This window comes from Rhinoderma darwinii, chromosome 8 (assembly GCF_050947455.1).
Source record: "Rhinoderma darwinii isolate aRhiDar2 chromosome 8, aRhiDar2.hap1, whole genome shotgun sequence".
In the NCBI taxonomy this organism is placed as follows: domain Eukaryota; kingdom Metazoa; phylum Chordata; class Amphibia; order Anura; family Rhinodermatidae; genus Rhinoderma; species Rhinoderma darwinii.
Genome location: NC_134694.1, coordinates 65521790 through 65544899, shown reverse-complemented (window position 1 = coordinate 65544899; position 23110 = coordinate 65521790). Strand labels below are relative to the sequence as shown.

Sequence of the window (23110 nt, the reverse complement as noted above, 5' to 3'; positions counted from 1 at the left end):
TGATGTATTACCTAATTTACCCTTAAGCTACATTGTTCATACTTAGATCCATTTGTACTCGCTGCCAAGTAACAAATGCTAATACATGTCCAGGATATTTTCCTAAATGCTCTCTATGCATAAATTGTGTACGTAACTACAAAGAAAATGTTATGATATCCGTCCAAATAAACCCTCATTTTGGCAAAAGTGACAGAAGTAAAGTCCAGTTTCATCAACTGGATATTTTGAAGAACCATTTCTTCATACTCTGAATAAAACTGCAAAACAAATTGCAATATTTGAACGCAGTCCAATAACCTGTTCATGGGGTTGTCCAGGATCAGTAAAACATGGCTACCTTCTTCCAAAGACCATGGATCACCTGTCCATGGGTTGTGTCTTGGTATTGCAGCTCAGCTCCATTGACATAAATGGTCTGAAGCTGCAATACTAATCAAAACCTGTGGAAATTGGTGGCAATGTTTTTGGAAGAAAGCAATGTTTTACTAATCCTGGAAACCCCTTTAAGGCTCAATTACACGGACCAATGATAGGACGAATCAGCATTCATATGAACACTCGTTCCCAATCATTGCCCAGGGCATCGATCAGTAAACGGCATGTGCTGCTGACATGTAAACTGAGGATCGAACGATCGCCCCATACAGTTTACCTTGTCCCGTATAAAGGGCCTTCAAAAGAGTGCCCATCGACCTGTACTTATCGGCGATTGGTGCTCGGTATGGGCACATCTGCCATTGTAAACCCACCTTTACTCATAAAAGGGTTAAGATTGTTAACAATAGTATTCACATCTATCCCCAGCTTTCTCATTGCCTGTGGTCAGTGAGACAGCTCCTGTTCTCAGTCTCAAGGCATTACCAGCACAGTGAGGGTCCAGTCTTTCCTTTTCCTGGAAGAACAGGGAATAATAAAAACATTTTACATAATCTAAAACACATCGAAGGCCATGTTCACTCAATGTGAATTCTGACAGGATTTAAGCGCAGATTCCATGTCTAAATCCTGACAGAATCCGCTAGCAATGCAATGCATGTGAAGGCATATTTTGTGCCCCATTAACATTCTCCGGAAAACAAATCTGCAGAATAATGAACACCCCGCAGATTCCAAAATCCACGGCATGTTCCTTATTGGCGCAGATTCTGTGATGAAAAGCCGTAGATTAGGTACATCTGCATGCCAGCCCGTGGCAGAGATCCGAGATTCAGCATGCTACTTCCCCATACTTGGCCAGTTAGGGAGCCGATCATGACATCATAGTCAACTTCTGCGCTTCTACACGGTCAAAGCATCAGAATGCCTATTTTTACTGCACCTACTTTATTATGATAGCATACCCCGCTCAGCCATAACATAAACACCACCTGTCTAATATTATGTAGGCCTCCCTCATGCCACAAAAATAGCTCTAACCCGTCAACTCCTCGCCAGCTCTAACCTGTCAAGGCATTTATTTCACCATTTTTTATTTCACCACAAGACCTTTGAAGGTGTCCTATAGTATCTGATCAGATCATTTAAAGCATACCTAACCTATCAGGGGAATTTTTAGTATATGCTGTCATATGTGTGTACATGAGGAATAACACTATTTCTGGTCACTATATGATATGTATTCTGCTTTTTTTTTTTTTTTTTTGCAATTTTCCCCTCTGCAGACTCTACCTTTAATTCTATGTTTTCTCTGAGCCAATGGATAGAGCCTAACTGCTATCATGTCTTCTATGCATTGCACAAATAGAAGAGGGAAATCCTGCTCTCCTATCTCTATCTATCACAATATAGAAGCAGCAACACTGAGGACAACATACAGCAATAATGAGCAGTGTAGCTGTGAATCCAGCAGAGGGTTGAGATATAACACTTACTATGGGCAGCTGCAGTGTGTGTCGCTCCTGTATGTCTCTCTCTCTCTCACTCTGCTTGTGCTCTCTCCTTCCCTTCTATGTGCAGCTGTAACCTGATCCATCAGTGAGCTGATTGTCTGTCTTTTCTTGAGGAGACAAAAAAAAGCAGTAAATTCAGAGTGAGTAAACACTTTGGGCTGGGGGTGGGGAGAAGGAGCCTGATAAGTGGAGAAAGAGACATTTTTCTGTAATAAGATATATTACAAAGTTTCTTGTACTATTAACTCCCGGCTTCTTTCTCCAGTCCGACCTCCCGGGATGACAATTCAGTCCAAGTGACAGCTGCAGCCAATCACAGGCCAAGCACAGGCTGCAGCCAATCACAGGCTGCAGCGGTCTCATGGACTGCCGCGTCATCCTGGGAGGTGGGGCCGGATGACAAGAGAGGGACGCGTCACCAAGGCAACGGCCGGGAGACCGGACTGGAGGAAGCAGGCAGTTCATGGTAAGTATGAACGTTTTTTTTTGATTCACAGGTTGGTGTATATTGTGATCGGAACTCACTGTCGAGGGTGCTGAAAGAGTTACTGCCGATCAGTTAGCTCTTTCAGCACCTTGGACAGTGACGGGCATCGACTAGCCTCATCTCTATGATGGCGGCTGCGCGAAAATCACGCAGCCGCGCATCATACACGGATGACACACGGAGCTGTCAAGTGCCTTTTGCGGACGCAAAACGCTGCGTTTTTTGCGCGCGCAAAACGCACACGCTCGTGTAAATCAGGCCTTACGCAACGGACACACGCTGCGTGAAAAACACTGAATGTCTGAATGGCCCCATTGAATTGCATAGGTCCGTGTGAGGTCTGTTTTTTTAACGTGCGTAACACGGACGTGAAATACACTCGTGTGAATAATGCCTAACTTTAGTGTTTTACGAGCGAAGCTGACATGAGATTGGGTATATACAAGCATGTGCCCCATGTGGAATAATATGCTGCTGATCACATACTCCATCTTTGAGCTAGACTTCGAGAAGACAATGCTGCAGTTACGAAGATCTGTCTAAACAGATGTTCAGTACATTTTTTGTGTTAAAGAAAACAACCAAATAGCTAGACGTGATTGCTCACTGTTTATATAGCCGGTTTACAGCTTACATTACCACAATTATAAAGTCTGTGGCGGCCATGGTGGCATCCATGTAGTGGGAGATGGGAAGCTGCAGCGATATACATTAACACCTGTGTTCATCTATACAGAGATGTGGATCAGAGCCATTTCCCAGGTGATTAATATAACAGATGTATTGGTGCTTTGTTCTTGCAGAATAGACTTGGTCAGGCAGCTGATTTACATAAATATTGCGCATGCAGGCAGGGCTGAGGCAGAGCTCATTAGGGCAGCTCCTTGCTGTCTCCAGGCCCTCAGTGCTAGTCTCCTGGGGGTGGCTAGATAACAGCAGGTGAGCTCCGGCTCTTCATCTCAAAGTAGTTTTCCCAGTGGTCAAAGATTTATTTATTTTTGTATAATTTTTTTTAAAAAAAATAATACTGCTAGTTGAGCTGGTGCCATCTAACTACCATGGCATTTTCTATCCACCTGCTACTGGAAGGGCTGCTTGGCTCCTGGGCATATATGGTCTCTGTGTTTTGTGGGGCCCCTGTGTTGTCCCCCTGCATTGTAGCTGCTGCTTTGCTTTGTTGCTGTATTCGGATCATCTGCCTGTTGATGCAGAGCATGGCACCTGCATTCAGCGGCTATGCCTGTTGCTGCAGGATGGCTCTGTCAGGAAAGTGTTACTAAAAGATTGGGGGAGGGAAGCAGGGCTGAATGGAGGCGCGCGACAGGCTGCAGTTTCCTTGGCAACGGCGTGAATGAGTGAACATGAAAATGAGCCGCAGACCCTCACTGCAGGAGAGAAGAGGTGGGGAGAGGGTGCTCCTGTGTTAGAAGGGGGAGGGCGCAACATAGAAGCTCTTGTCTGAAGAGGAGGAGGTGGTGGTGGAGAGGGATATGCTCCATATTTTCTCTATTTCTGCACCTTTCCATCCCTGTGCCCAGTTCCTTTTTTCAATGTCTTGTCTTTCTTATCACTTCCGTTACTGCAGTTCTCAGTGAACATATTTGGCGTCTCACCGTCCTTCACCATGCACCTCCATCTTTATCCTGCCTAGACATTACTGTAATATAACATGGATCCTGCCTAATCACTAGATCTATCACGTCCATAAAGACAAGGATGATTGTTGTCCTCCTTCCGTTTGCCTATGCCTTGCCGATGAATTACCTCCTCTCTTTTGACTTCGTCTTATCCCTTATTTTTATATTTCTTCACTAGATCCTTGCCTTTTTCTTACGCCTCCATTTCTTCTGTCCTATTTTGCACTCTCACCCTGGGTTATCCCTTCCTTACACACCTCTCCTTTACCTCTCTTCATCCCTCTTTACTCTCTCTCTATTCTTGCCTCCACATCTAATCCCCCTCCTTGTTTTACTCTTTGGCTTGCTCCCACTTTTCATGCTATGTCTTCATCTCTATGTCTCACCTACTCATTTAGTCCAATCATTTCCTTGTCACCTTATTCCTCCCATTATTTCTCATTCTCCATTTTCTGTACATATATACTTCTCTCTGTTTAGTTTCTTTTCTATCCGCCCTGTTGTTTGCACATTGTGTCCTGTTTCATCCCATCCTTACACCTTTGCGTTTTTGTGTATTCCACGCCGTCCCCTCTGCCTCACTTCTAGCATCCCACTCCTCGCCTGTGCCTCCATGCCCTCCCTTCCTGTGACACGCTCAACATCCATTTACATTCTGCTCTTGTGTCTCTTCTGTCACCGTCTTAAAGCAACAGAGCTCCTAACCCTGGAGGGGGGGAGGTGTTTGCTATAAATATTCTGTGTGTAAAGACGTGACTTAGTAAGAAATAATACATGCGGGTTTTAGTCCATTTTAAAAAAGAAAGCCATCCAGCAGATGTCACCCTTTAAATCTGTAACTTTGGCTGCGGGATAAAAATAACTGTGTGGTAAAACAGAGAAAGCGCAAGGCATCGAGGGAATTAAAAATGAAGTGCCATTCGCTGAGACAGTCCTCAAAACATTAGAAATGAATCAGGAGAATTATATGCAACCCGCTGGGTGAGCAGGAAAGTGGAGGAATCCTTTGGGAGCATTTTATAGTATCCTTCTTGGAGCATGTGGAGTTACGCCACGTTCAGGCCTGTATACACTGGTTAATATAGCAAAGTAAATTGGCAGCTCATGCAGTACAGTTAGACACTTGGACAGAGAAGAAGAATAATATTGTTCCTTTTGTATGTTTGCTTGTAATTCTGCATAACATAGATCAGATTTGCCTCTTGTCATTGGCTCATATATTGGGTGTTATACCATAATTCACCACATTAGAAACTCATGTCTGCCACAGAGTCAAGGAGAGTTTACGTGTCCTACACTTGTGTGTTAGGCTAGATTCACACAAACGTGGGGACACTCGGACTTGAGTCCATGGAGGGATCCGTTAAAACGGAACAAAATAGGACATGTTTGATTTTTCAACGGACCGTTCACACGGTCCGTTGAAACAATGGCCGTGTGAACGGCCCCATTGAATTACATAGGTCCGTGTGAGGGCCATTGTTTTAACGGCCCTCACACGGACGTAAAATACGCTCGTGTGAATCGGGCCTTAGAATGGGGATTATCAACATCTCTATGTCGCGATCACTATTTTTCAATTCCCCTACCTTGGCCATATGCTGAAATTGCTTTAATCTGGACAGTGATACTAATTTAACAATTTGTTCACTGTACTAAAGTTGTAGTGTCTTTGGTGAAATTAAGATTTTTGTCATTCTTTGTATTTCTGCTTTCTCCATTTACATCATATATGAGATACAAACCAAAAAACAAAACCCTATCTGTTCTGAAAAAATAAGATAAAGCTGTAAATGCAACAGAGACAGCATAGAATAGCAAAGATGGTCTGAAAACCAGAGGCGAACGTTTGGCGCTAACATTTGTTTATGCCAAAGGCTGAAGTAAACAGCAAAGGCTAAAGTCAACACAAAAGATGTCAGATCACTTTTAACGTTTAATAACGCCTCTCGTCACCAACCATGTACAAAAAGGACTCGTCAATTTTAGGAAAAAAATGAAAGAGATATTCCTATCTTAAAATGTTGTTGCCATTTTGCCGTGATTCGTCATAACATTTTGATCATTGTAGGCCTTACCCTGAGAATAAAGGGACTGGAGTTTCTTTGGCTTTTTAGGGAATTACAACATTCCCATTGGCAGCATCTTTCAAGCGGGTGGCAAAAAGCATTGCTGTGCAGGAAACACTGTGAAGGAGCTGCAGCACTTCGCTCCGGAGCTCCTTCACGGAATTGCAGGCCCCATAATAATAAGCATAAATTATAATCTTATCTTCAATAAAGAAATACACAAACAAGTATTATGGTGAAATTAGGCCAGAGTGTTTATTATGGATAAACAATACATTCAGTTTGGCAATATATAGTAAGTCGAATATCATAAATCCATCAATAATGTTACCATTTTATTAACCTTTTCCCTCCGAAGCCATTTTTCGGATTTTCATTTAAGCTTTTTCCTCCCCATCTTCCAAAAGTCATGACTTTTATTTTTCTGTCCATAAAGCCGTATGAGGGGTTATTTTTGCGGGATGAGTTGTATTTTTTCATGGTACCATTTACTGTACTATATAAAGTGTTGGGAAATTATTTGTGGGATGGAATAGCAAAAAAGCTGTGATTCCTCAATCTTTTGAGGGGTTCCGTTTTTACTGCATTCACCATGCGCTACAAACGGCATGTTAACTTTATTCTGCGGGTCAAGACGATTTTGGCGATTTTTTTTTTGTAACTTTTGACTTTTTTTTTTTTACACTACTAAAAACTTTATTAAACTTTATTTTACACATTTTATTAGTTCCCCTAGGGGACTTGAACCAGCGATCGTTAGACACACATCGTTGATCGTCAGTACAATACACTGCAATACTAATGTATTACAGTATATTGTAATTTTTACAGGCAGACCTGGGAGCCTTTATTAGGCCCCTGGCCTGCCATGACATTCATCAGCACCAGCCTCTCGGGGGACGACGACGACAGCTTAGATGCTTTGGTCGAGATTGACTGGCAGTCGCTGTTCCTGGCCGTTAAGTACCGGGTGTCAGCTGTAACAAACAGCTGACACCTGCAGCGTTCGGAGTGGGCGCGTGGACCGCCTCCACACATCACACGTGCGTGTAGAGGTTAAATACCCGTACATAAATTCAGCCAAACTGCAAGTTTGCAAAGTTCCGATCTAATCCATTTTATAGTAGATAGAATAGAAAAGGACTGCAATCTACACTATAACAGGAAGGGATTTTAGCAAAATTCACTATAAAAATAAAAAATAATATAATCAAATAGATTTCACCCCTTAGTGACCACTAATACGACTTTTCACGTTCGTCACTAAGGGGCCTTAGGCTAGGCTGACGCCTTTTCACGTGAGCCTAGTCTAAGTCCTGCACGGGTCTCCCGTGCAGGCTGGAGCCGGGGCTCTGTCTGATGACAGCTCGGCTCCTGCTCCGACACCCGCGATCGAAGTTTACTTAGATCACGGCCGTTTAACCCGTTAATTGCCGCCGTCCATAGTGACCGCGGCATTTAACTTGTTTACAGAGGGAGTGAGCTTCCTCTGTCATCTATCGGCGGCCCGCAAATGCAATCGCGGGTCTCCGATGGGGTGTCATGGCAGCCGGGGGCCTGATAAAAGCACCAGCTCTGCCCTGGATATATGCCTATTAGGACGTGCCGGAGGCACAATAGATTGCCTGTCAGATTTACACTGACAGTCAATAATGCTCTGGTATACGAAGTATACCAAAGCATTATAGCAGCGATCTGAAGATCGCATAGTAAAGTCCCCTAGTGGGACTAAAAAAATAAGTAATAAATGTGAAATAAAGATTAATAATAAAAATGACAGTAAAAAAATTAATGAAACCATTTTTTTCCATACTTTATTTAGTAAAAGTGTAAAAAATAAATAAAAGTACACATATATGGTATCGCCGCGACTGTAATGACTCAATTAATAAAGTTAATATGTAATTTAAACCGCAAGGTGAACACCGTAATAAAAAACGCAAAAGACAATGGCGAAAGTGCAATTTTTTCCTATTGTCCCCCAAAAAAGTCATAATAAAAATGAATCAATAAATCCCATGCACCCCAAAATAGCACAAATCAAAACTACATCTCGTCCCGCAAAAAACAAGCCCAAAAAATCACTACATTGATGGAAAAATAAAAAAATGACGTCTCTTGGAAAGCGACGATGTAAAAACAAATAATTTTAGTTCAAAAGTGTTTTTATTGTGCAAAAGTCGTAAAACATAAAAAACCTCTACATATGTGGTATCGCCGTAATCATACCGACCCATAGAATAAAGGTAATATGTTATTTACGCAGCATGGTGAACGGCGTCAATTTAAAACGCATAGAACAATGTTTTTTTTATAATCCCCACAAAAAAAGTTAATAAAAGTTAATAAAAAAATTATATGTACCCTAAAATGATGTTATTAAAAAGTACAACTAATCCCGCAAAAAACAAGTCCTCATACAGCTATGTCGACGAAAAAAAAAAGTTATAGCTCTTTGAATGTGACTATAGAAAACCGAATAAAATAATTTGGTCATTAGGGCCTAAAATAGGCTGGTCACTAAGTTAAAATTATAGTGTAAACAATAAATTGTTACAGTATATCCCCCTCAATGCTTTTAATAGATTTAATCTTCCCTTTTTGTCTATTTATTGAAAATGAATACTTACATTTCTGTTGGTAGTAGTAACGTGCATCACACTAAAACTATTTAAGCTGGTATCGGGTGTAACCACGCACCAAGTGTTGTGAGACACCGACTTATCCTCCATGTGTAGTCTCCATTGCTAGTCCAGTAAGGGCATGAACAGACGTGGCGGAATTGCTCTGGAATTCCGCTGCGAACAGTCCACTGCGGAAATCCGCAGCGTACACGTTTCTTCATTGCTTTCCACAGCTTTTTAGTGAGGTTCGTTTACACGTTGCGGAAAACTCCGCTGCGGACCATAGGCTGCGGTGCGGAATTTGGTGTCCGCAGTATACACTGGTTGTTGCGGACGTGTAGCGGAATTTCTCCATTTGGAGAGTCAAAATTCCGCGATGAAGTCCGCAGATGTTATGTGTGCTGCGTTCTGGCTGGACCTATGTATTTCTAGGTCTACAGCCAGACCGAGGCCCCATGTACACAGACGTAAAAACGCCCGTAATCACGGGCCGTTATTACGGCACGGGCAGGCCCATAGAAGTCAATGGGGCTCCCGTAATTACGGGTGACTACGTGTGTGCACCCGTAATTACGGGAGCGTTGCTAGGCTACGTCAGTAAATAGTCACTGTCCAGGGTGCTGAAGGAGTTAAACGATCTGCAGTAACTGTTTCAGCACCCGGGACAGTGACTACACATCACAATATAGATCAACCTGTAAAAAAAAATAGAAGTACCTACTTACCGAGAACTCCCTGCTTCTTCCTCCAGTCCGGCCTCCTCCCGGGATGACGTTTCAGTCCAAGTGACGGCTGCAGCCAATCACAGGCTGCAGCGGTCACATGGACTGCCGCTTCATCCAGGGAGGTCGGGCTGGATGGCGAAAGAGGGACGCGTCACCAAGGCAACGGCCGGGTAAGTATGAATTTCTTTTACTAGGGAAAGGGCTGTCCCTTCTCTCTATCCTGCACTGAAAGAGAGAAGGGAAAGTACTTTCACCTCAATACGCAACGGCTAATCCGCATCAATTTAATGCCCATTTTAGGCAGAGCCGCAACAGAATCTGCAACGCAGATTATGTGTGGCATTGATGCGGATAGTGGCGGAAGAAATACGCCACGTCTGGTCATGCCCTAACAGAGACCTAAAAACTAACCGGATCCTCCAACGGACCATGGCAGAATGGGTGAAATAACACTTAGTTTATATACATGCTTTTCTGATATAACTCTTTTCTATGAATCAAATGCATTTTTGCAAAAAAAGAAACGACTCAAAAAGTTTTCTGTTCGTGCTTTCCTCTATATATTCTAGTGATATGACCTCACTTAAAGGGGTTTCCCCATCAGAGACATTTATGACATATCCTCAGGATATGTCACAAATGTCAGATAGATGCGGGTCCCACCGCTGGGACCAGCACCTATCTCTAGAACGGCGTCCCCTAAACCCCGTTCTAGCTTTCTATGCACACGCTGCCTCCCGGCCACTTGCTGATTACATGGTTAAGAGTAACGGAAACAGCGTAACTCGCTAAGTTACATTTCTCCGTAACTCCCATAGAACTGAATATCTGAATAGTAGTTATGGAAACAGCGTAGCTCGCATGCTACGTTGCTGCCGTAACTGCCATTCCCTACTATGGGAGTTACGGAAACCGCGTAGCTCAGCGAGTTACGCTGTTTCCGTTACTCCTAACCATGTAATCAGTAAGTGGCCGGGAGGCATGGAGAGCACAGAAAGCTAAAACAAGGTTTAGGGGACCCCGTTCTAGACATAGGTGGGACCTTTAATATGTGGCAAAACCCCTTTAAAGAAGTACTGCATATCTGGATAGGTCTCTATTTTTAGAGTCCTCTATATTGAATAGGAATTTATTTAGGTTACCCTAAATGTTTTATATAAGATTAACCTAAGATTGCATCCTCAGTGCTATACATGTATTTAGTTTGCTGCACCAAAAATACACACAATGCAAGTGAATAGGATTTTCTACAAAATCTGCTCATGGTGCTGAACATATTCCATGTGTTGCAGATTTCTTGTGTAGAAGCAATAACAGATAGCTGTATAAGTATAACATTTTCTTTAAATTCTGATTTCTGGCAGACGGCAGCATGTTTATGCCAAAGTATCTTGATATTTGTAGCTATTCAGTTTCCCTTTATCCTTACCTGAGCCCCTGCACTCGCCAAAGTAGATTAACTCCATAGGTTTAGTAGGCTGCATGCACACTTCCATCAGTTGTTGAACGGCCGCTAATGACTGTTCCGTGAAACACGGGCCGCACACGGATTGGTTCCGTGTGCAGTCCGTTGTTTCACGGACCAAATCAATGAAAAGGCCAAGACTGTTCCGTCAAAAACGTACAGGATTAAGACCTGTCCTATTTTTGACGGAACGGCTGCACGGTTCCGTTAAAACAACGGAAGTGTATGTGGCCCATTGAAATGAATGTGACAGGGTGCTAAAACAATGGATAGCACCCTGACAAAAAAACCTGAAGTGGGCATGAGGCCTTATACCGCTCCCAGCATCCTTGACAGGAGTTTCTGTGTTCTTTTGATGATGAGCTGAGTTGGCTTTACACCAAACCTGTCTCTTGGAAATAAGGCCAATAATTTCTGCTGTGGTCTTATTATCAAAACCACTATTTGTCTTCTTCCAGATTGATGCTTTTTTGATTCTTGCAGGAGCGTAGCAGGGAATATGGGCATAAACACTATAAGTCAGTGAGGTTCCTGGGAGCGATCAGCTATACATCTATATAAAGGCGGTTACCTGAAAGTGGCAACCCCTTTTATCTTGTTAGACACTGGATAACCACTCCTCTTGATCCTGTGGAGATCTAGTTAGCTTTTTGTGGACGATTTACATGTTTGCACTGTGCTTTAGACAGGAAGGTTTCCATTACCATTGATTTCAATGGTGACGGATCCGGTGCCCTTGGTTTCCGTTTGCCTCTGTTGTGCGCCGGATCCGTTATTTTTCCGGAAGCAATAGCGTAGTCGGAACGTCAGGACGGGACCCCAACGCAGAAGTGAACAGAGCCTCATTCCACTTTCAGACACATTTCACAGTTTAACTTTAGGTTGAATAGCTTTGCAGATATTTTGTTTTACTGTTTTTGGACCGAATTATGGCGTTTACATGATTTATTCTCCTCTCCTATAAATAGTTGCTTTTGCAATTTCAACATAATGCCCTAACAAACATATACTTGTTTATCTGTACTCCGCGTTCAGACGTGACTAAAACCTTAGTTCTTAGCATGTAACTGACATGTGAGCTCACAGAATGCACTACAAGCGTAATTCTCAATTTAGTCATAGCTATGAATGGAGAATAAAATGCAATGTATCTCGAGATCAGTGCAAGATAAGTAAAGGAAAATTACAACGTTTAACAGTTTATGTAGAGTCCTAAGATTGGAATCTTGTATGTTGTTCAAAAGCAGAGTTTTTTGCGTTGCTGTTTCCGTTATTTTGGCGGAAACAATAGCACAGTCGACTGCGCTATTGATTCCATCAAATAAACGGAAATCTTACGTAACTGAGAAAAAAGGAAACCATTAGCAACGGAAGCATTACCATTGAAATCAATGGTAATGGAAGCGGAAGCTATGGTTTCTGTTTGCCTTTCCGTTGATGGGTCCCTCTGACGCAAAGGTTCTATAATGTTGAATAATTTACACTTATTAAAGGGAAGATACAGTGGGCAGAGACAAGTACAAGTAAGGATACTAATGTAGACAGGTATGATAGGAGAAAGTACAAGCCGTGGCACTTATTATGAGTAATACCTGGAGGCAGGGCAGTAGAACATAACATAGATCGGGTCGGCAATCTTTGTCATCGGTGCCACAGCCAGCACTTGGGGCAGGGTTTGCTGGCAGACTTCCTGCTCCCGGTGACTAGCGGCGTTGTGTGCTTGGCGGCGCTTTACACAGCGAGAGCAGCTCTTCATTATGCGCTTGGTGGCACTGATCACCAGAGAAAGCAGTGCTTCATTGTGTTTGCTGCTGAACAATTGGCAAGCACACAGTCCAGCACTGCTTTCTCTCCTGGCGTACCGCGTCGCCAAGTGCATAATGAAGCGCTGTTTCCTGGTGATCAACAGTAGTTCAGTAACCGCTATGTAAAAGGAAAAGTTTGCAGCTCTTCTATGTGCACACACCCCAAGCTGATGTTCAGTAGTGTGGTCTCTCCTAGGTGCACCCCCCAAGCTCGTGTTCAGAATCAACGGTCTCGTCAATGGGCACCCCCAAATTGGATGTTCAGTAGTCGCGTTCTCTCCTATGTGCCCCCCAAGCTGGTGTTCAGTAGTTGCTCCCTCTCCACTGTGCACCGCCCCAAACTGGTATTCAGTAGCCGCGGTCTCTGCTGTGTACGGTTCCGCTTAGCTGGTGTTCAGTAGCCGTTGTCCCTCCCATGTGCACCTTCCCAGCTGGTGTTCAGTAGCCGCGGTCTCTCCTGTGTACGGTTCCGCTTAGCTGGTGTTCAGTAGCCGTTGTCCCTCCCATGTGCACCTTCCCAGATGGTGTTCAGTAGCCTCATGTGCACCACAGATGGATCATATTTGCAAAGAAAGTCAGAAACAAGAGTCATATTGAAATGTAAGTTTAATTAACTGATCAATTGATTTATGTCGCATATGTAGCAACAGTTTGTCTTATATGATTTTCATGTTTGCATGGCACACTGAGTACTTCATCGTTGACTTTTTTTTATTATTATTATCGGCACGCCATACAAAAAGTTTGCCTACCCCTGATACGGATGTTTATTGTACTAGGGAGCAAAGGCCAGCATCTTTTAGTTTAGTAGTAATGGATTACTGGATGCCATTAAAACAGGATGTAGTATCAGTTGCATGTAGAATGACAGTTTAATAAAAGGTTCAGTTGAAAAAAAGAAAGCATATTACCTTTCCTCCTCACCGCCCACTCAAAGGACTGCTGTTGATAGAAGTGCGGGCTTAGTTTTATCGGAATCTTGTCACCTAGACTGTTATATCTGTATATAATATATAGTAAACATAGGAAATTGATTCCTAGTCCAAGAAGTGAGGAAAAAGCAAACCTCATTTTTTTTTTGTATTTACAGAAGTCCAAACCGCCCATTTCTATAGCGCTAAGCCCCAATTTCAATTCACTTGAGCAGGAGAGTCTTGAGCTTATCAGTCATATTAAATGGTGATTCTTTTTTATGTTATTTAAAAAAACATACATTGTATGTTACAGTATATTCTAGAATCCGATTTCAGGACATTGTTCCACATGAGTCTATTCATGTAGCAGTATTGCGGAAAATATAATTTCTTCGATAGTATACTAGCAGTTTGTGTTTGTAATGCTAGAAAAATATATCTAGGGGAATTTTGAGATATGGAGATTTTATATGGAGAATTAATTTTGCTTTACAAGATCTTTTTTTGTAAAGACCAATTAGTCAAAAAATGCAGGTTTTTTGTTTCCTTTTTTTTTTAGCTGATAATATAAGGGGAAATATTTTAGATATATGTAGCTTAGCCATAACATTAAAACCACTGACCAGTGAAGTCTCAAGTAGGCTATAGATTAGGCAGCAAATGAACAGTTAGTTCTTGAAGTTGTGTTGGAAACAAGAAATTTGAAGTGCAAGAATCTGCGCGACTTTGACAAAATGCATCTTCAAAATGGCAGGTCTTGTGGGGTGTTCCGGTATGCAGGGCCTACCAACAGTGGTCCAATAAAGAACAACCAGTGAACCAGCGACAGGGTTATGAATGCCCAAGGCACGAGGGGGGCGAATCTGGTTCGATTTCACACAAAAACGACTGTTTCACAAATTGCTGAAAAAGTTAATACAGGCTATTATAGAAATGAGTCAGAAAACAAATTGCATCGCAGCTTGCTGCATTTGAGTCTGTGTAGCCGCAGACCTGTCAGAGTGCCAATGTTGACCTCTGTCCACCGCCAAAACCGCCTGCAATGGGCACGTGAGCATCAGAACTGGACCATGGTGCAAATGGAAGAAGGTGGCCTGGTCTGATGAATCATGTTTTCTTTCACGTTATGTGTCTACGGAGGGGTGCATGTATGTCGCATACCCAGGGAAAAGATGGCGGCAGCATGCACTTTGGGAAAAAGACAAGTCGGCGAAGGGAGGGTGATGCTCTAGGCAATGTTCTGCTGGGAAACTTTGGGTCCTGGCATTTATGTGGACGGTACTTTCACACGTATCACCTACCTAAACACCGTTGCAGACCAAGTACACCTTTTCATGGCAACTATATTACCTAATGGCAGATGTCTCTTTAAGCTATATAGTGCGCCCTGCCACACTGCAAAAATTGTTCAGGAATGGTTTGAGGAACCTCACAAAGAGTTCAAGATGTTGACTTGGCCTTCAAATCCTTCAGATCTCAGTCTGATTGAGCATATGTGAAATGTGCTAGAAAAAACAAGTCTGATCCATGAAGGCCCCTCCTCACTACTGGACCACAGTGATGAGGACATTGAATGAAGCAGTGGAGGAGCGTGCGCGCCTCCGCTCTCTTCAAGGTCTATTAAAATTACGGAAACAGTCGGGTGCTGTATCAGTCATTCTCAGATACTTTGAATAGTGTTACAGTGCGCGTTCTCAACCGCCCCCATTCAATGTCCTCATCACTTCGGTCGAGCAGTGAGGAGGAACGAGGGCTCAGGTCCGCCATTCTCACGATCGGTGGGGGTCCCAGCAGTGGGGCCCCCAGCAATTAGAAAATTGTGATAACTTATGATTCTGGAAAACCCCTTTAAAGGATCTAATGTCTTGGTGCCAGATTCCACAGGACACCTGTGGAGTCCGTGCCTCAGTGGGCCAGAGCTGTTTTGGAAGCACAGAGGAGACCTACACAATATTAGGGAATTTATTTTAATGTCATAAATGGGTGATGTATATAAATATTTGAAAAATATTGGTGCCAGCAAGTTGACCTTGTTAAGGGGCCCAGTACATATAAAAGAAGAGGTTGCAGCACTCAGGTCACTGCACCGTTTCAGCCCTGTCACAAGGCTTTTTTCAAGCTGAAATGTTGCTGTGACATGTCAATAAACCTTTTTTATTTGCTTCCACTAATATATAAATATATATATATATATACACCCACACACACTCAAACACACATCGCTGCATGTGTTTAACCCATAGTTTTCAAGGACTTCCTTTCATTAATTAATCTCTAGTCTTTGTACAGACACTTAAAATTCCAAAATACTTTGACTTTGCCATTTCTGTTGGGGATTTGCAAAAATTCCGCACTATCTTTTTTTCTAAATAATGGACTGCAAATGCTAATCTATATTTAAATGAATCGGGAAGGTCTCTTAAGCATCAATATAACATTTTTTTTTTTTATTGGTTATCGTACACTGTCTTCTTGTATGACAGCAGAAGTCTAGCACACAATAAATAGTACTGAATGTGACTGGCAAGTGAGATATGTCCGCCATGCCTTGCAGCAAGGGCGGACATAATTATAAAAAGATTCAGCCATGCTTCTGGTGTTTACCTCTAGCTTGTGTGATGTATTGTACTCTGAACACGTGGTTATCTCCACTCTCCCTGTTCCTTATAGTACAGAAAATCATACCTTACATGCCTGTTCTTTCCACTGCTCCCTACTCTCCCCTTTCCTCTCTGTCAATGGAGGAATATGTTTCACATAACGGGCAGCAGATCTTGCAGAGCTGTGTCTCAATAGCAGACAGTGAGTAATTACAGAACTACCTTACACCTTGTAATAGAGGGGCATGCAGGCAGCTGTAAATATAGGACATATCTGTGAGAAGGGAGAGGAATCATGGGAACTATAGGATTTACATGGTAATCCCACTCCCTAGAAAAAAAAACAAAAAAAAAACCAGTGCTGCACTGAGCTTTGCAACATAATGAACATGAACAATAACTACTTGTGAGCTATGGTGACATCATCTGGTGACCATCCAGACACATAGGTATCTTTCTGTGTTTTTCATAAGCACCGAATACCCCTCAGTAGCCAGTGGAATTGTGCAAAGAACAAGGAGATAAGATGCACAATAGATATACATGTCAGTAGTCCTATTTAGGTGTCTCTGGGTCCTTACATTTCTGCAATTTATCCTTTATAGGATTTGAAGAGCTGCAGGTGCTTTCTGTTACCTGACAAAGAATAAAATCGATTACTTGTTCTAATCCTGGGGCTTTGTGAAGCATTGCATGTTTATACAAATCTTTCGTAGTGAGAGTTTGGAAAAGTTTGAGTTTAATATTGCTTTTGTGAGTATTGTGTTTTTCATTGTTACTAACAATAACTCTTTTCTCTGCAGGTCCTGTGGATGCTGGCTGTGTCATTTGTCTTGCTGCTTGTCTGTCGTGGCCTTAGTTTTTGGAATACAGGATGTGACTGACGTGTCCTGTTTGGGGGACCTTCAATTTCTGTAAACCCCCTACCCCAGTGGTGCTTACATTCTGGATGCTAGGACTGTACTGTTCATACCATGCATGTGGTTGGGCTTGGTGTGGCCCCCGGGAAGCTGAGTCTGGCCCTGTGGGTACTGAGTGTGACTACTCGTGTACTCTACTCTCATGCACAGGTATATTCTCAGACTGTAAACACACACTACGGCAAGCTGCGTGGCATGCGAATGTCTTTGCCGAACGATATATTGGGCCCTGTGGATCAGTACTTAGGGGTGCCTTATGCTGCACCGCCTGTGGGAGAGAAACGCTTCCTCCCCCCAGAGCCTCCACCTTCTTGGTCTGGAATACGAAACGCCACCCATTTCTCACCCGTGTGCCCACAGAATATACAAAATGCAGTACCAGACATTATGATGCCAGTCTGGTTCACCTCAAATCTGGATACTGTGACCGGATACCTTCAAGAACAGAGCGAGGATTGCCTATATCTTAACATCTATGTTCCTACAGAGGATGGTGAGTAATGAGGGGTACGGTAAGATCCCCTCACTAAACTTGGGATCCAAGCTGGATTGCGTGTTGTCCCTCCAGTGTTATGTCCACAGCATGGAGGGGGGGGGGGGGGTGTGCCTGCTGCATGCCGTGTTTCGGCAACAATGAGTGCTGTTTGCTAATCATGCCTTCAGTACTGTTTCTTCTCCCATCATTCTTATCAGTTTTTTGTTTTTAATCTTCCACAGATCGGATTTCTCCTTATATTTTTTAACCTGTGCCCTTTCATAGGGAGATGGTATTTTCACTTTCTGCATCCCCTATGTCTTTTTTTTTTTTTGCAACATCTGACCATATAACTCCATTACCCAACTTTTCCAACTACAACTCTGTAAATGTAATTTATTCCCTATTTCTGTAAGTTTCTTTCACATGGGAAATGTCATCTTATCTATGCCCAATGTTCATTCTCCTGTACAAGTTTTTTCTTATGATATTCTCTGTTCACATTAGCATTTTTTTCTAGGTTTTTTAGCGGACACACTAGCATAGCCTTGGCTATTCTAACCAGTAAAAAATAAAAACTTCAACCTAACATTCCCTTTGTTACCATTAAATTCAATGATGTCTGCTTAGATCTGTTAAAATTAATCCGTCAGATATGGAAGCCTTGACGGAAGACATAACACTAGTGTGAACAGAGCCTTAACCCTGTTGTCCTGCTTTTTTTGTGTTTCCTGCCAGTTCTGATATTTTAATTACATGTTTTGCTGATTTCCGCGCCTCACCAGTAAAATGTCATATTATTATAAGCAATGTGGCCCCAAGTTATATCATCAATCTCCACTGTTAGTCATTCTGTTGCGTTCTTGCATTTCATTGACTTTTCATTTTCATCGCACTTAACAGCTCATCATCACGAAAGTTCCTGTCAGAAATCAGCATGTCATCCTCCCTTTAAGAACCTGGATAGAATAGCTACCAATCGATACTTAGCATCCATCGGCATTCAGATTCACATTTTTATTTGTTTTCCCTCCACAATCAGTTTTTGTTTTTTCATGTTCTTTTTCCTTCCCCGCCTTCCATAACTTTTTCTTATATTTTTCCGTTGGCAAAGCCGTATAAGAGCTCCTTTTTTTTTCGGGACAAGTTGTAGTTTTTAAAGCCAGCATTTAATGTGCCATATCATTTACTGAGAAACTTTTAAAAATAATTTTGTGGATTGGAAAAAAGCAGTAATTCCTCCATTGTTTTTTTTATTTTGTTTTTACGGCGTTCATCGTGCAGTGAAAAATGACAAGTTAACTTAATCTGCGGGTCAATACGATTACAGCAATATGAAATAGTTATTTTATATAGTTTTTAAAAATGTTTTACTACATTTACAAAATAAAAACATTTTGTTAAAAAGACCCGTAACTTTTATTTTTTTGTCGATGGTTCTGTGGGAGAGCTTGTTTTCTGCGAGGGCGAGCTGTGTTTTTTTTATTGGTGCCATTTTGGGGTACATACAACTTTTTGTTAACTTTTTATTCCATTTTTTGGGAAGGCAAAGTGACCAAAAAGCAGAAATTCAGTTTTTTTAAAATATTTTTTTCACCGTGCAGGATAAATAACATTATATTGTGATACTTCAGATCATTATGTTATGTTTATTTTTTACACTATATAACGTAAAAAATGGGGAAATAGTTTTTTTTTTGTTTTTTTTACTCAATATTTGTTTTTATATTCTTAAAAATATTAATACAATTTTATTTTTTATTTTTATATAGTCCCACTAGGGGGACTTGAACTTGGCATTGTTGGATTGTTTGCCCAATGCAATGTACTGCAGTGTATTGTTCTTTTTGCGTTCTCATATTAAGCTCTGACTCTTGCAGGGCTTAATAGGAGGACAAAGAGGGCAGACCTGGGGTCTTTCATTAGGCCCCTGGCTGCCATAGCAAATCATTAGCATCCCGCGATCGCGTTGCGAGATCCGATCGGGTGTCAGAGGGCCTCCCCCTGGCTGTCTAACAGCTAGATTCCTTGGTCACTATTGACTGTGGCATCTAAGTGGTTAAACGGTTGGGATTGGAGTTATCTCCGATCCCGGGCGTTAGAGGAGGTTTTAGCTGTATTATACTACTGACACTCGCTCTTTATAGAATGGGCTCAGCACCTGAGCCAGCTCTATGCTTTCCTTTCCTGACTATGATGTACATGTACGTCAAATGTTAGAAAGGGGTTAAAGGGCTGGTGTGCCCGAATATATTGGGGTAATCAAAGATAAAAGATTCAGCTTACATATACCAGGTATACATATGTTTGGTAGTTGATTACAGTCAGGATTTACTTCTATAAATGATTCAGCTTCTAAAAAGGAAAATAAGAACAACATGTTGCATATAAATGAGGACTACTTCCTGAATAATTTCCTTATAAAATGATGAAATACTTTGCCATCACTTATTTTAATTTCCTTCTGTTGCTCATTTTCTGTATTTTGGTTACTGGATTTCTGCTGAGGTAAATCATTCAGAAAAATTCAGGATTAGTTACCAGAATCAGTATCGCTTTACATTTACCACTTGCTCTATGCTTTGCTTTGTTATTTTTATTTGTGGTTTGTGTTTAATTTTGTGACAGTTTTACATTCCCTTTTCATTGTCACGGTTTCCCATTGTTTTGAAAACATTCAATACTTTTGCTCAGTTTACTAGTGGGAATCATTGTCTAAAGCATCCTTTTTTGTTCCTTCTTTTTGTTTTTTTTTCATAAATGAGTACCCTTTTTTACATTACAAAGATGAAGACAAATAAATTAGAGTTGTGGGTATTGGAAAAATATGTGAATACATTTAAGCTTTCACAGCCAATATTTTGTAATTACCCAGAAAGTGGACTGTTTGGCCAGATATTCAAATTAGGAGTGAAATGACCGCTGGAAGCAACTATCGGGCTTTGTAGCAAAGAATATAACAGGCTGCAAACTAATATCCCAGTTATCATCCAATTTGTGCATAAGATAGATAACAATATCAGGTGCTAAGTCTCACTAGAAGCTTAGATTTATCAACAGAATTTGGCTGTATGTACACCGTTCAATAATAGCATTAAAACCACCTGCCTAATATTGTGTAGGTTCCCCATCGTGCCGCCAAAATATCTTTGTCCTGTCGAGGCATGGACTCTGCAAGACCTCTGAAAGCATCTGGTGGTATCTGGCACCAAGACATTCGCAGCAAATCCTATAAGCTCTGTAAGTTGAGAAGTGGGGCCTCCATGGACCGAACTTGTTTTTCCACGGCATCCTATAGAATAGATGCTCGATTGGATTGAGATCTGAGGAACTTGGAATTCAAGACGACACCTTGAACTCTATGCCATAATTCTGAAACAATTTCTGGATAATTTTTGCAGTGTTGCAGGGCGCATCATCCTGCTGAAAGAGGTCACCGCCGACAATCGCTAGATTGATGGTACCTGTCAAAGTAATATACACAATAATGCCAGGACTTAAAATTTGCCAGTAAAAACATTGCCAAGAGTATCCCACTGCCTTTACCAGATTGCCTTCTTCCCATAGTGCATCCTGGTCTCATCTCTTCCCCAGATATGCATCCGTCCGCCTACATGATGTAAAAGGAAACGTGATTCATCAGATCAGGGCACGTTCTTTCATTGCTCCATGGTCCAGTTTTGATTCTTGCGGTGAGCATGGGTCAGCATGAGCATTTTTACCAGTTTACAACTGCGCAGCCCCAAATGTTCTGAGACCTTTCTATCATAGCCAGCATGAACTTTTTCAGCAGTTTGGGCTGAAGTAGCTTTTTTGTGGGATCGGACCAGATGGGCTAGCCTTTGCTCCCCACATGCATCAATGAGTCAGACACCCATGACTGTTGCCGGTTCACCGGTTATCCTTCCTTGGACCACTTATGTTAGGTACTAACCACTGCATATCGGAAACACTAGTCTCACAATTTGGCCCTTGGCAAAGTCGCTTAGATTCTTGTCCTTCTTCCAACACATCACCTTCAAGCACTGACTGTTCACTTGCTGCCTAATATATCCCACCCTTTGACAGGCACCATTGTAATGAGATAATCAATGTAATTCACTTCTCCTGTCAGCGATTTTAATGTTATGGCTGAACGGTGTATATCTTCAGCATTATAGTTATCTTGATTACTTGGTACCAGAGGTTAATAGAATTATTCCTTTACTAACATTTTTATAGGGAATTCATTGCATTACATGATAAGAATTAGAAAATATGTATCATTAAAAATACTGGGGTTTTTTTGTTGTTGTTTTTTTTAAACACCACATTTTTAGTTGAAAAAAATCTACTGCCATAAAAGACGGAATACCTGTCAACAGTCAAGAAAATATAAATCTTGGAGGCATCATGCTAGAATGTTTATTGCTAGAATTCCAATATCTTTTCTGCTAGGCATAACGTTATCACCATTCTTGAAGACTGTTGCTTAGAGATACTTATATTTATATGTGCTCAGTTTTTATCTTTATTGGGATTTGAAGTCTGATTTTAGGAAAATTACCCTAAACTGGCCAGACCTTCTCATGTCATGCTAGTGTTTCTCTGTTTTTTTAGTCTTTTTTTTTTATTCTGAGTTTGTCTTCCTGATAGTTCACATTTAAAGGGCAGTTTTGCTTTAAAATGAATTGTCATATATAGCTGCTAAAAAACAAAAAATCATAAAATGTGTAATATACTTTCCATAGTTTATAAACTTTATTGCTACAGAGAAATATGACTGTGTAGTTTGGAAATCCAGGTAACAAACTGTGCAAACATACCATAGAGTCAGAGTATTTTATATAGGGGGCATCCAGACAATACAGTCAGACTGGCAGAAGGAGCAGACTACACAGTCAGACTGCTGTTATAGGAGGAAGCCCTTATTGAACAGCCAGACTATTGTTATAGGGGAGAGAGAGTGCAGTCTACACAGGCAGACTTCTGTTAGAGGGAGCAGTCCAACTACACAGCCAGACAGTTGTTGCAGTGTTAGGTCCATAATACAAGGCTAGATTGTTTTAGGTGTCGGTCCAGACTTCACAGCTAGACTACTGTTATAAGGAGCATTCCACACAACACTACCAGATTGCTGTTATAACAGTCAAGCTGCTGTTACAAGGAGTAGTGCAGTCTATATAGACTGCTGTGAAAATACACGGCCCAGACTACACAGCCAGACTGCTGTTATACGTGGAGGTCCAGACTACACAGCCAGACTGCTGTTATACGTGGAGGTCCAGACTACAGAGCCAGACTACACAGCCAGACTGCTGTTATACGTGGAGCTCCAGACTACACAGCCAGACTACTGTTATACATGGAGGTCCAGACTACACAGCCAGACTGCTGTTATACGTGGAGGTCCAGACTACACAGCAAGACTGTTCTACGTGGAGGTCCAGACTACACAGCAAGACTGCTGTTATACGTGGAGGTCCAGACTACACAGCAAGACTGCTGTTATACGTGG

General features: G+C 41.8%; 1 protein-coding gene and 1 long non-coding RNA gene across 5 annotated transcripts in view; one reads left to right on the top strand and one right to left on the bottom strand.

Moving 5' to 3' along the window:
- The window catches only part of NLGN3 (neuroligin 3), a 143462-nt gene that overhangs the window by 72409 nt on the left and 47943 nt on the right, over positions 1-23110 (top strand). For 3 of the 4 annotated variants that reach the window (XM_075835688.1, XM_075835686.1, XM_075835689.1), the window contains exon 2: positions 17022-17631. In XM_075835688.1, the coding sequence (XP_075691803.1) occupies positions 17193-17631 (439 nt within the window). In that variant the 5' untranslated portion in view covers positions 17022-17192. Of the gene's footprint in view, positions 1-2196; positions 2359-17021; positions 17632-23110 lie in introns of those variants that run through there. The other variant, XM_075835687.1, reaches the window with a different exon arrangement.
- On the bottom strand, positions 530-3763 carry LOC142659499 (uncharacterized). The gene is made up of 3 exons (XR_012850338.1): positions 3456-3763; positions 1875-1999; positions 530-895 (listed from the first exon to the last, which is right to left on the bottom strand). It is a non-coding gene; the product is annotated as an uncharacterized LOC142659499 (long non-coding RNA).